The sequence below is a fragment of the Lissotriton helveticus genome, chromosome 4_1 (genome assembly GCF_964261635.1).
Source record: "Lissotriton helveticus chromosome 4_1, aLisHel1.1, whole genome shotgun sequence".
NCBI classification, from domain to species: Eukaryota; Metazoa; Chordata; class Amphibia; order Caudata; family Salamandridae; genus Lissotriton; species Lissotriton helveticus.
In genome coordinates this window covers 1,272,220,528-1,272,234,993 of record NC_136063.1, presented here as the reverse complement: position 1 = coordinate 1,272,234,993, position 14,466 = coordinate 1,272,220,528, and the positions used below count along the sequence as shown (strand labels likewise).

The 14,466-nt window shown below is 39.5% G+C and overlaps 1 protein-coding gene across 2 annotated transcripts in view; it reads left to right on the top strand.

Annotated features, from left to right (window-relative positions):
• Nucleotides 1-14,466, top strand: part of LOC144829069 (cytosolic non-specific dipeptidase-like) — a 303,681-nt gene that overhangs the window by 205,464 nt on the left and 83,751 nt on the right. For both annotated transcript variants that reach the window (XM_078687832.1, XM_078687831.1), the window contains exons 8-10: nt 2,354-2,514; nt 9,414-9,578; nt 11,523-11,664. In XM_078687832.1, the coding sequence (XP_078543958.1) occupies nt 2,354-2,514; nt 9,414-9,578; nt 11,523-11,664 (468 nt within the window). The remainder of the gene's footprint in view (nt 1-2,353; nt 2,515-9,413; nt 9,579-11,522; nt 11,665-14,466) is intronic.

Below are 14,466 nucleotides of genomic sequence, written 5' to 3'. Positions count from 1 at the left end.
GTATAACACAGAATGATGCATACAGAAAGGCCTCTCCTTTGGTTGCAGGAAGCAACTATCAATTCTTATTCCATTGGTCCTCTTTCTGACCCACCCATCTCTTGAACATATGACATACACAACTGTTGTTCATTTGTTAATGATAGGTGGTTGAAATTTGGTGCCATGCAGTATTCTGTAGATTGGATGAAATTAACCCTTTATATAGTGGTCGAGTCAGAGAGGGTTATGCTCTCTAGCCACTTTGCGACATAATTTTTAATACATTCGGCTCTTCTCAGATTAGCCCAAAACCATGCTGTTTCCAATGCAGAGGAGAGCTCTCTCACAATACCTTATTATGAGAGCAACCGCAGGTAGTTTATTTATTTCTTTATTTCTTCATTTCTGTATTTCTTTCTTTCTTTCTTTCTTTTTTTAAATTTATTTATTGATTGATTGGCTTATTTATTTATTGTTTTGGGGAGCACCATTCAGGCCAATTCAGTCAAATGAGCAGAGTAGAAAAATAAAAATCTAACAGTGTTCTTAACAATACACAATGCGACAAGCCCACTCTATAGGTAACATTAACCTAGACAAACCTAGACAAGCCATAAATTATTGTAACTCGAAAACAAACAGTTAAAAAAAAATCTCACAAATACAGCCGTAGATGGAATCTGGGGCAAAAAAGCATGCCTAAACAGAATTAAGAAACTGTAACCACGTTACTTATAATTACATATGTCAAATATACATCACGCAACGTATAATAAATGACCACTAATGTTATAAGACTCAGACGTATTAATGCAAATGAAGGAGTGCTGGTGTGACACTACCACCTACTGTGAAATGCACTGTAGGGAGTTCTATGTTTCGTGTGATGAGATTATATATTGTATGGTAGTTTATATACGAACATCTTTTTAAATATTTTTGGCAGGCAGATTTTGTCTTGGTTATAATTCTTGAACGACTTATCAGCATTTGAAGAAAAATTCCTATATATTACTAAATTGGCAGTTATCTATTGCAAGTCCTAGGCTAAAATGCTTTACATGTAGCATACGCTTGATTATGTACATACACATTTTTCAATGCAGCTCGGAGCAGATATTGTCTTGGTTATAATGTATGAATACCCCTTTGCACCAATTTAAATCAGATTTGACATTCAGTCTGTTATTTACAAGTACCCCACTATTCATTGGAAAAATATGTCAGCAATAACAGCAGCTTGCCTTTTATATAGGTCTTCATTCCACACTTCTACCATTTTAAGGTGTTATAAATAAAAGACGTCCCCATTGCCCAATGTAATAGTAATCGGTTTACTGATCTCTGAAAGATGGATGTCTACGTTATCACCACTTGAACATGTGACCTTCAGATCAATACTGATGTCCCAGGTTAAAGTTTTTTGCTCAACAACTTGCCAGTGTGGTCAGCGCATTAGTTCACTCTTGGAAGGAAAAGTGCTCAAATTCAAAATTTTAGAGTTCATATGCAATATAAATCATTTTGGAGTAAATTAGTCACTTTGCAAAATAACTGGAAGCCAGTTGTTAGATGAAGTGACTCCCGGAATCCACCGACTTTTGCATTTTAGGAATAAATATGTCTGCTAACATGCTTTATTTCAGTGTATGTGAGGCTTCATAGAACTAATGTGCCATCAAGTTATGCGCCAACCAACAAGCAGTTAACTATATAGAGCCTGATTTAGAGTTTGGTGGATGGTTACTCCATCGCAAACATGGCGGATCTGTACGTCCGCCGTATAACAAGTCCCATCGGATTTAATTGAATTGTAATTCGGCTGTCTGGATATCCATCACGTTTGTGATGGAGTAACCCCGTCCACCAGGTCCATAATATATAAGAGTGATTCTTAACCTGTGGTCCGGGAACCCCTGTGGTTCCGTGAAGCCTACTCAGGTGGTCCACAACTGCTTAGAAAATGAAATATTAAAATAATAATAGAGTGCATATAAATAAGCAAAATGTAAACTTGGATATTTTAAAATCTTCTGTAAATGTGAAGAAATTGGAAGCTAAAAATTAAGTTAGTATCAGATTGATTCACGGAAGCAGATCAAGTGCATTAAACAGTTACTGTAAAATCACATTTTATTTTGAGGTGCCAATAGTGCCATGCAACTTGGAATGAGTACCTTAATGTTTTGTTGAACAAATCATGTGTTGTTTAACGCTAGTTCTGTCAACCAATAGCTCTTGTAAGATATTGTGGCCTCTCAAACGTTTTGTAACCCTCCCTTGGCATGTGTTTATTTCAATATGTGTTTTCATACCATGACTTGCTGATTCTTAACGAAACCATGAGATATTTATTTCAATTCCTTCACAGACACACTTGTAGATTGTTCGGGTCATATCCTGATTACTGGTATTTATGATGCGGTCGCTCCCCTTACAGAAGAAGAGAAGAAATTATATGCAAAGACTACGTTCAACTTAGAGGATTACAAAGCTGATGTTGGGACATCAAAACTGCTGCATGACACTAAGGTATCAATCAAATAATGTTTCAATTTCTCTTCAATCAGTGAAAACGCAGTTGTAAATCAGATAGTTGTACACACACAAAATGCGGCTTTGTCAGGTTCCTCCCATCCTGCCATTGGGCGGTTCTACTTGAAGGACTTCTGCTACCCGTCCTCCATTACGGACCCTGGCCACACTACAATGTTCCTTTGCAAACTGCCCAAATTCTCTTGGAAAACAGATCCAGTCCAGGTTCCATTCCAGACATTGGTTACCAACTATCGATGCATTGTGCTACTTGTATGCCTTGCCCATGGTTGGGAGCTTGAGAGGAGTTTTACAGTTAATCTACTTATGCTTTAAACCCATGGGTACCACCTCCAGAATGAACGTGTGTCCCTTGCATGAATTCCAGAAATGTTTCGAAACAACATCCAATCCATGTCCCATCTGGAGTTTTGTTCTGTCCACGTCTTGCTTCCTGGACACTTCATCAGGCAAAGAGCTGCGGGAAAGACAACAGCTCTCACCTGCACCATGCTGGAGCTAGTTCATGCTTGTCCTGCCTTCCAATCACACTACATGGGCGTGAGTTGGAAGGTGGGATTTAGGCTGGGTTCCACATTCAGAATTTGTGCTTCAACTGCTGTTACTGGGAGCTCCTGCTTTTTTTTCCAACTGCCTGAAATTGCTTTTGAATATTTGTGGAGTTGTTAGATCAATAGCATTGGGCAGCTCAACACATGGAGAATCTTTTTACTCACTTTGTGGTAGATTGTGTTGTCTATCCTGTGAAGGCCGATGTCCCTTAGGCTTCATTTTTAATTCCATGGCACAGAAAAGAAGCAGATAGTGGCGGCATGGAGTGGAGAGAGGGAGGAAAAGAGGCAGAGGGTAATTGCCATTGGTGCTATAACAGAGAGAATGCCTAGCTTACCAATTTGGAGTTTCAATTTGGACATTGATGGAAATATCCTTGAAAGCTGTTGGCTGTGTGTAATACCATTTGGTGTCAGGGGACAAACTCACAGGGACACTCGCAGAGCTCAGGACAAGTTCAGACATTGGAGGGTTCTTGCTTTATGCAGGGGCTTTCTAGAAAAGTGCTGAATAAAAACAAAAAAGTACCCAAAGGCTGGGAGGAAAGCAAGACTGAATCTGAGGATTTAAGCAGGTTCAAACAGGCAGTGAACAGGAAACTTGGAAGTCTGAGGTGGAACCTATGAATATCACATGAGTACAAATAACTGGAAAGTGAAAGCAGAGAAACAATAGGCAAACTATCATAAGTGATAGTTTGTCTGAGAGTTTGTCTGCTCCTCGGAAGTGAATGTTTTGTGAGGTGGTAAGATCTTATGAGAAGGCAAGAAGCAAATTAATGGTGCAGGGTTCGGGAGACATTCAAAAGCTTCTGTTGAGGAGGAGAGCTGGGTGATTATGCAAAATGAACAAGCCGTGGAGTCTAACTGGCACCCTTAAATACAATGAAATTCAAGATAACAATAATATAATATACAAGACATAGGGGAACAGAGGAAGGTACACAGGAAATGTGACTGGGCTTAGGGATAAGAGTCAAGGTTAGGACTGGAATACACAGAATCGTGAATACCCGGAATCTGCACACTTAAAAGGACAGGACAAGAATATTCAGTCAAAACAGGAATATGGAATAGAAGCCTAGGAGTCTGCAAAGGCAAGACAGGTCTGAATGTGCGCAGTCAGAACTAGGAACAAGGCAAACACTGAAACCAAGAGGCAGGATAAACAAGAGACAAGCAACAGACACAAATAACTAATCAGAACAGGAACATTGAATCAAACAATGATAACAACAGAAATCAAAAGGAAAGCCTGGTATATAGTCGCAGCATCAAACAGAGCACAAGGAGACTCAGCAGCAAGGTCAGTTATGAGCAGCTGAACACTGGGCTCACTAGGCAGAAGTAGCAGGAGGCTCAGAGAGGAGCACGGGTGCAGGGAGAGAGCAAGATGCAGGAATCCACCAGGTGCAAGACTTCAGGTAGCCACCAATGAAGGGAAGGCAGAACTGGGACTTGGAAAAGGGAAAACCAGCAAAACCAGCAGACACAAGACATGACACAGCAAAGGCATTGACATATTATGGGTTGACGCCAACAAAGGGAAAAGTCATGAAAGCAGGTACAAAGTCGTCAAAAAAGTGTGGTGGGATCCAGGAATCAAGAAAGAGAATAGAGCATCACCACCATGGCGTGATTGAGGTATGGTTTGGAAACAGAAAGGACTACATGGGCCGTGATTCATCAGGAAGGTGGTAAGAAAGCCTGGTCTGGGACATAATGTGGAGCTGGAAGTGCCGGATGTTGGAAACACGTCTGTCATATTTTGGTGTTACATCTGAACCCTGCAGGGCACTTGTGAGGCCACCTGATGGTAGGATGGCAGAATCCTGTCATTTGGTGATTTGTTTGCCACAGACAGCCAAGCTGCAGGGTCCGTTTGTTGAAGTTTAACTGAGGAGAAATTGATAACCGGTGTAAATATCAGACGTTTCCACAGAAACCTTTAATTTGCTTTACTGAAAGTATTCTAAATCTGATGCACATAAAGGGAGAGGATCTTTTGTAGGGAAAGGACATTGACAAGTCGAAAGAGGATTAAGGGGGATAGGAAACATACTTCAGGGTTTTTTGATGCACCTGTTCAAACCCCATCCCATTTTCACTTTTGCAGTCTGGGTGTTTGACTACTTTGCTTGACACCCTATAATGATCAAGCACAGTTGGCCCCAGATATAATATTAGGAAGACAGAATGGGTATACCCTCAAGTGGAGTAAGGTGGTACCTGAAGGCTTCCTTAAAAAATTGTTAATTAGTTGCCCCGAAAATTTTAAGATTTGCCTAGATGAAGAATCTGATAGTGAAAGCATAATAGCTAACTTCAATATCATTGCATCCAATATTAAAGATAATTTGAAAATGGTATTAAAAAATGGTGTATTGAAAGGTACAAGATGGTTTGATAGAACCTGTACCAAGGCTCTAACTGAACTCAAAAATGCATTACATAAGGATTCACGTGATGTGATACAGATAAGAAATTTAAGGAAAGGCTACAACCAGGCCCTAAAAAACAGAAGGAAAGCTATTAAAAAAGGTGTATGGGAAGAACTCTGCACAGCCTCACAAACAAGAGATATATCTGCCTTCTGGAGAGTGGTAAACGCCCCCCTACCATATGAAAATACTAAAGCTCGGTTGGAAATTGCTATTAATGAGGACGACTGGGTCACGCATTTTTCCACCTTGTATATGCCAGTAGTTGAGGCAGAAAAAATGGAGTTAAACATAGAAGGCGAAATAGTTGAGGAGGTAAATGAACTTAAGGTAACATTACCAGAGATTCTTGAAAGTCTGAGAGCCACCAAGGGCGGCAAGGCGGCCGGCTCAGACGGTATTCCGACAGATGTGTACAAGTCAAATATTGATTTATGGGGCCCGATACTTGTACAACTTTTTAATGCAGCTCTTGTAAGGGGATTGAGCCCTTCTTGGTTCACATCAATTATTGTACCTATCTATAAGAAGGGTAATAGGCAAGATTGTGCTTGTTACAGGCCAATTTCCTTGTTGGATTCATCAATAAAGATTCTTGGCAGAGTGATTTTAGAAAAATTGCAAAATTGGGCGGAGGAGGCTGGGGCAATTAGCGATTTACAATTTGGATTTCAAAAAGGCATAGGAACAATAGAGCAGGGTCTAAATCTGTTCCTGATCCAGCAGAAATATACTCTGATAAAAAAGGAGCGTCTGTATTTTACATTTGTTGATCTTACATCAGCTTTTGATTGCGTGTCCCACAATAAATTATGGGACTTGATGTCACAATTGGGTTAGGAAAAGCCGATAATTCAATTTTTAAGGGAACTATATGCAGGAGCAACTGCTGTTGTGCGTTTTGGTAAAGGGGGGGAATGCAGTAGATCTTTTGGAATAGGGCGTGGAGTGCGCCAGGGGTGTGTCCTGGCGCCCTTCTTGTTCCTTATCTACATAAATGGCCTGGAGAGTTGTCTGCTGCAAGAGTGTATGGATATGCCCAAGATTGGAAAGAGATCCATCCCAGCACTGTTGTATGCAGATGATGCTGTCTTAATGGCCCGTACCCCCATGGCTTTACAAAAAATGTTAACATCTTTTAACCAGTTTATGCTCAACCTTGATCTAAAAATAAATTGTAGTAAGACTTTTTCCATGAACTGTGGCACGCGCACCAAAAAACAAATGAAAACAATGTATATAAATAATGCTCCCTTAGACAGAACATCTACCTTCCCCTATCTTGGAATTCTGTTCCATGAAACTGGTACCTGGTCAAGTGCGGTGAAGGTACGAATGCTCTTGTTTTCTAAAACAATTATGGCATTAAAGAGTTTTATACATAAACTGGGAATGAAACCAATCAGGGAGATTTTAACCGTGTACAATGCAACGTGTGTATCTGTGGCAGTGTATGGAGCTGGTCTCTGGGGTTATTCTAATATAAAGGCACTGCAAATAATTGAAAATAAATTTTTAAGGAACATTCTATCACTTCCGGAGAGTACAGCGACTTCCATATGTCACGAGGAGTTGGGGTTGCCTTATATTACGGACATAATTAGAGTACAACCCATCCTACTATGACACAGAGTATGGACTGTGAATGAATGTGTATTAAACCGTGCCATAATACAGGACGTTCTAAAACTGGGGAGAGCAAATGTTGTCGAATGGCTAAATTACATTAAAAAGTTTCTTAACGAAATAGACCGCTCGCAATATTATGATGATCCGCCTTCTATGGCATACATCCCCAGAAAAGAACTGAAAAAACTTTGTATTGAATTCCTCAGAGAGAAAAGACAGCTTGAAGAATCGAATAAAAATACTGTCACCTCCCACCATCTAACTTACTAATAAGTGACAGAATACAGCCATACTTAACTCTACATATGCCTAATTTCGACAGATTATTTTTAACACGTTTCAGAGTAAATATTGTTTTTAGATCATTTACCTTCCCTGAAATGAATTCATGGTCCAAGGAACTGCCTCTATGCCCTTGTGATGAAATATCTATACAATCCAATATGCATGTTTTATTCTTTTGTAAATTCTATATATTGCCTCGAAGAAAATTGATTGTCCCTATTTTAAAGGAAATGAATTTGTATAGGTACCGCCTCGCGTATTTAGAACAGCAAAAAATGGACAATGTTTTTACTGTGGCATCACTAGCTGAATATTTTAAACAGGTTTTTAAACTTAGGAAGACAATTTGTTTAAACGAACTGTAATAGTGTAAATACTATGTATTGTACTAATATCTTCCCTCACTTGCTGCATCACTGAGAACTGTAAATGATATGTGATTTTCGTATACGTCTTTTTAACCGAATAAAGTACTTTTTGACTTTGACTTTGACTTTGACTACTTTGACAGTGAGTGTGTGCAACACATAACTGAGCAGTAGCATGAATAGACTACTACACACACTGCACACATACTGTTTTTAACATACCAAACAATGTATATGTTGGGAGGAAATGAACTAAGAATAATCAGGAGGTAAATAGTTGTATGCTAAAATACAGTTTAAAATATAAAGGGCTATTATAATATCATAGCCAAATTATTGGGGTAAAAATATTAAGAGTGTTTGTAAATGTAGACACATTTAAATAATTTGATGATGTACACCTGCTGTCAAAATACATATTAATGGAGTTGAGTAAATTAACTATATATTCTTACCATTTCAGTACTTTTCCTGCCACACTGATGTTTTTCTGAAAATATTTAGGTGGAATACCAGAGAAATACAAACTAAGGGGAAAGATAAGGTCAGGGGCATAGAGGGGTGTGGAGTGTGACAGAGGGAGGGATGTCCTACTAGCCCAGCCCTGTAGCTCCCTCCTCTTAACTTCCTACCAGATCACTCTGGAGCAAGCAGAGTTCAAGTGTTTTATACATAAACGTCCAAGTATATTGCTTTTTTTCCATTATCTGTATTAAGAAATTCAGTTGCGTACAAATATAAAAGGACATTATTTCTTTCATTTCATTGTTGAATGTTTGTATATTTTTGCCAAACAAAAAAATGACCCACCACACAGTCAGCTGTGGTAGACTAATAATCATTACAATAAAGTATGTGGGACATTTATTAAGGTTTTGCGGCTAGATTGCATCACTTTTTATGGTGCAGCCCAACGCAAAATCCTTTTTGGCGTTTACGAAGCCACGCAAAGCCACCTTACATGGCTTTGCACAGTTTATTAAATACAAAGTATCACAAGGCAGTGCAAAGAGCTGCCTTACATTACTTTGTGTCAAGGAGGTGGTATGTGAATGGAGCATTGGGCATTCCCGTGCATCCAATCATTTATTTTGGCGCATTCCCAGAGGTACCAAAATGTTCAAACATGGGAATGCGCCAAAAAGCTACTTCTTCCTGAAATAGGCGAACGAGGACAATGTCTTTATTTCTCCTTGTTACTTTCTCTTTGTATGCGTCCTGCATTCTGCAGCATGCATATAAAGCGGAAAATGCCTTCAAGGATTATTGTTTTGAAGGAAGGTGTCCCTTCCTGCACAAAAAACATCCTGCCTATAACGCAGACTATGGTGCAAGGGTACCAGCATTGGCACTAAGCAGCCACAAGTGCACCAGAACAGAAAGGGAGCTGAAGAGCATCATATCTTATTAGATATGTTGCGTTTCATCTATCACCAATTCACGTAGAGCAGCACAGTGCAGCAACTTGTCTTGCACAATGTGATGCGTGACTTGCAAGCAAATGTGTCCTCAAGTCTATTGAACAGACATGACTTGACTTTGATGTCTTAACGTTGCCTGTGTGTCCGAAATCTCTAATAATTGCCTATTATTTAATGTAGGAAGAAGTGCTGATGTACAGATGGCGTTATCCATCATTGAGCATTAATGGGATTGAAGGCGCTTTCTCTGGCTCAGGATCAAAGACCGTCATTCCGTCAAAAATCATTGGAAAATTTACTATTCGTCTGGTGCCCAACATGGAACCTTCAGTTGTTGAGAAACAGGTAAGGGTGATCCTTCCCATGTATCATTCAACAACTTCCCTTCCTGCTTTCATCATGCAAATCCTGAAAATGTTTGATCATTGTCAAGAGAGCACAAGTTTAAAACTGCCCTTGTCATATATATCAAACGTCAACAATCTTTTGTGATGCTTTATTTGTAGATTGTCTAAGCAAGCAAAAGAAAGAGGTTGTGAACTTGTATAGCACAACATATTAACATAATACAGATGTTTTCAATAAACAGAGCTTGTACAGCCATCACTTGAAAGTGTCGTAACCCGAGTGCTGAAGGACAATCAATGAAGAGGCATAGAGAGTAACAAAAACAGGCAACATGTTCAAATCTGTCATAAGCAGATTCCGTTGATAAAATATCAAGCCCTCATGGCAGCAATCATTCCCTGTAGTAAGGCGTATTCAAAACAACATCTATAGCCTTGCACAGAATTCAGAAAGAAACTGATAGCAATCAAAGTATTGTTAACTTGAAGAACGTGGTGCCCAATGTATCATTTTGGAAGAGAAACCCTTAAGAGCTACATTAGCTACTTCTCCAAGCCTGTATCACCCCCAAGATCTGCTGCATCATATTTAAAGTTATTACTTTCAGATCACAAGCCTATCTAGAGACAAGATTCAGATATCTGGTGATGAACTCCCCACATGAAACCAGGCCTGAAAAATAGAATTGTAAGAAAGGAAATCAGAAAACAGTCTTTTTCATGCTATGCACCAAAAATCTGGAACTCCATCCAAACAAAGACCTGTGATACCCTCCGGTTCAAGGAACTCCTTTTATCTGTAAGTAGCCACTTCCATTGTTTTCCACACACTGACTTAAACAAAAGAAACCCTCCCTTTGGTAAGCAAATCTAACTTGCCTTTCAGTTTCATCCCCCTTTTAATGAACCACGCAGCATCACTTTATCCCTCGGTTTGCTCCACATGATACCCATACATATCTTTACAGATGTAAAACCGCATTTGATGATAATCATCCTACATTCAATGGGATTTATAATGCAGATATTTGAGCAATCTTAAACCCTTAGCTATATTGAACAATGAATACTGTATGTGGTGTTTGGAACAACAAGAGTACACAAAGGATTCAAGGATGAAAGTTTCAATAATTTATTTCATCCATCAAATTTGTTACATATGTATTTTGTGCCGTTTTTGCAAACTGATGAGTGCACAATGAAGCAAATCCCTTTATTGTCGAAGTTTACCACAGCCTTCAGCATCATGTTATTGTTCTAACTTATTTATCCTTTAAACCTACACTGGTATGGGCAAATGCCTACCTCATATCTTTGCTCCTATACTTTTTGAGGACAGGTTCAAGGCATTGTGCTCCACAGGCATACGACCAGTGAGCAGAATAATGAAAGAAAATTCTCATAATGTTCAGTAGGCATATACTTCTCTCATACACAGTAGCTTTATACAAAAGATCTTTCCATGATGCTGCTCAGGAAGGTACAAGCGCAATGTTGAGCCTAAATCAGAGTAGCCACCCATACTAACACAAACATCTGGGTACACCAGCATTTGTCAAAAGTCAGTATGCTTCCAAGGATGGACAGACCATTAATTTTATGCACCATTTGCCCAAAGGGGGCTTGAGCTAGTGGAGGATGGTTTGTGTATGCCCAGAACCCCTGCTGGCATTTCTGTCCACTTTTCCAGCTCTCCCAGATTAGTTGAAGGAGGGAGAGAGAGAGGAGGGATCACAACGGGAAAAGAAAGCCAGAGAGAGAGAGACAGAATGGATGGATTGAAAGAGAGAGCGAGGGGAGGAAGGCTGCTTTGAACATTTTTACAAGTTCTTCTTTTGGTACCCACTCCAGCTCTGTACATTTCCCCATTATAAGTGTTGACTACCTTCCTAGCTGTTACAGAAAAAGTATCACCCATCTCAATGTGATTTATTTTCTTTAGGTGACTGATTACCTCATGAAGAAATTTGCAGAACGCAATAGTCCTAACAAGTTGAATGTGACCATGGTGATTGGAGCAAAGCCTTGGATCTCTAGCCTTAATGAACCTCAGTATTTGGCTGCCCAGAAGGCTGTAAGAAAAGGTTTGTTTCCAGGCCACATGCATTTCTCCTGATGATATTGCTCCCAACATGTGTTTGATAGATTGTGGGTTTACCTCTCACCCTTCAAAACATTATTTGCAAAAACAAATTACAATTAAGCAAAGGTTTGACCAAGAGAGAAGAATACAAGAAATCAAATATTTATTTTATTATTTTCTCCTATTTTCCTCAATGAGCATTGTCTTGTGATTACAAAGGTAAATGTAGCAATAGAAGCAAGCTTTTTTTGGTGAATAATGTAAGTTTATTCTGAAATAACCCCCAAACAGCTTCATCCAAACTGATCGCCAGCTACCTGTAGACATTAGAATATAACATCACTCATAATCTTCTATTTTAAAATTCCTGTGCTTCTTCGGGAGACGAGCAATATTACACATCCTACTTCTTAATAAGCAAAACAAAGAAAATTAACAATGGAAGACACAGCAATGCAAGTTACAAAATTTCATATGTATACCAAGCTAAAGGAAACCTACTAAACAACTTAAAAACGTATTCTAAAACATAGCCGTTAAACCTCACAGGTCCCTTTACAGAACATCCGGACTTGGGAACACGCTCTGGCCTAGATTTCTTTATAACATGTTTTATCTTCAGTCTATCCTTTATGGATCCACCACAGTCACTGCTGTTCCTATTACTATCCACATATTGTTCAGCTGAATGACCAATGTTAGCACTAGAATATTGTTCAATGATTGTAATCATGTCATGAAGGAGCGGCCCATGCAGGTAAGAGTGGTGAGGCGATGGGACAGGATGGGGAAACTCGACAGACCACGAGGAAGCAAAATTAAATAAATAATTAATTTTCCCTTGGCGGGTCGAGTCCCCCCCAACCCGGCCCCACTGCTCTTACCTGCACGCGCTGCTCCTGATTTCACAGACATCCATACTATCTGTAAATTCACCAAATGTTTCACAGTAGGGTGACACTACACACGTGTCTTTCAACACATTGACACCATCATCTATTCCAGGGTTTCTACTTAAACAGCAAGATAACCGACTGAAACTTCAAACCTTGCCAACACTCAACTTGGCAGAGTTGATGTAGATTTCTTTGACTTGTACTGGATCAGAAAACTTGCTTTGACCAATGCATACCTTGTTGGGATTTTTAAACATGGCCCACTCTCCAAAATCCAACCTCACATCATTGGCACCATGCTTACGATAAAAATACTACTTGAAAACCAATTGTGGACATTCAGTGTTATTCTTTACTCTGGTGGCAGATCACTCCCTCTGTCTCTTTGCAGTTATCCAACACAAATTGTCTTTAGAGTATGGCTCATTACCACAAACATTTTTTAAAAGACTGAACCCAGTGGTGGTTGGGGTTATGTGATCTGCAATAAATGTATTTAGGTAACTCGCTTTCCCACGAGACATTTTTATTAACTGCTATCTGCACACTACCCTTGAAGACCCTATTAAAATGTTCTACTCTACCATTTCCAGCAGGATGATATACAGTGGTCCTCATTTATCACCTTTTCCGTTCCATGGAAATTATCTGACATCATCTTTACTAGTCAGTGGAGGTTCGTTCATAATGGCATCTACTAAATCATGTTTAGGCAATATACCCTTGTCACACAATAGATTTCTCAAATATGTTAACGGAATTTACAGCAAACTTGCACTTTGCAGATTCCGCCGTAAGCCTTTTCCCCCCCCAATATTTCCGAAATAGATCTCATATCATGTTCACTTCTACTCTTCCCCATGACAAGTATGTAATCTTGGAAGAATTCAATTCTTTCCAAACCCTTAAAGATCGTGTACAATTAATCAATCAATCAGGGGCTGTTAAAGCGCACTACTCACCCCTGAGGGTCTCAAGGAGCGGGGTGCGTTTGCATGTCTGTTAGCCAAAGAGCCAGGTCTTGAGTGCCTTCCAAAGGTGTTCAGGGAGGGTGCGAGTCTGATATCTACCATAGGTGATGGAAAATTGCTGATGCTAACCCAAACCTCATGCGTCTAACTTGGTACCACCCAGATAGTGTGATAAAGGCTGGTAATATTTTACTCCTGGAACGACCTGATGGCAGACCGAATTTAAATCTGAAGTGGAAAACCACTTAACCTCTTTGTTCATGGTCAGTAATGCGCTAATTTTGGGTAGCAAAACTTTGTAATTAAGATGTTGTTGTTCAAATTGCAAGATCACCCTATATTCCCATTCAAATGCCTAGCCACAGCCGGTAGCATTCACTTAGTCACCTCAACAGATTCAATAATACCTGCACTTTCCATTTTTTTCAATTCAGATTCAACTTCTATCTTTATGTGCTGGGAATGTTCTAACTTTGTGTGCCACAGGCCTCAGATTACTTTATAGAATGATTGTATTTTGTTTGTCCACATTGCCAGAAAATACTTTAGGGAAGTCAGCCTTTAATTTGCTAATAAATGTATCCTATGCTTGAATAAATAAAACTTGTTCTAAGCTATTCAGGTCCACTGTTATGCTAACATTCTCAGGTCCATCCACCCTGGCACTGATGGCCAGTCTCTGATACATAAAGTGTACCTAAGATTTTTCTCCTCTCCCTTCAAAATCAAATACCAGCCCTCTTAATCCTATCATGGGAATATATTCAACTGTACACATTTCAGGGTCAGTAGGGAGCAAAGTGCTCTCAAAAGAACTCACAAAATCATCTTTCCATATTTGCCTGTTGACAATGCTACGTGGCTATCCAGACTACCTGTACTTACAGTCCAGAGTTGCAGCTCAAATGCATCTCTTGGACAGTTGTGATTTATTGA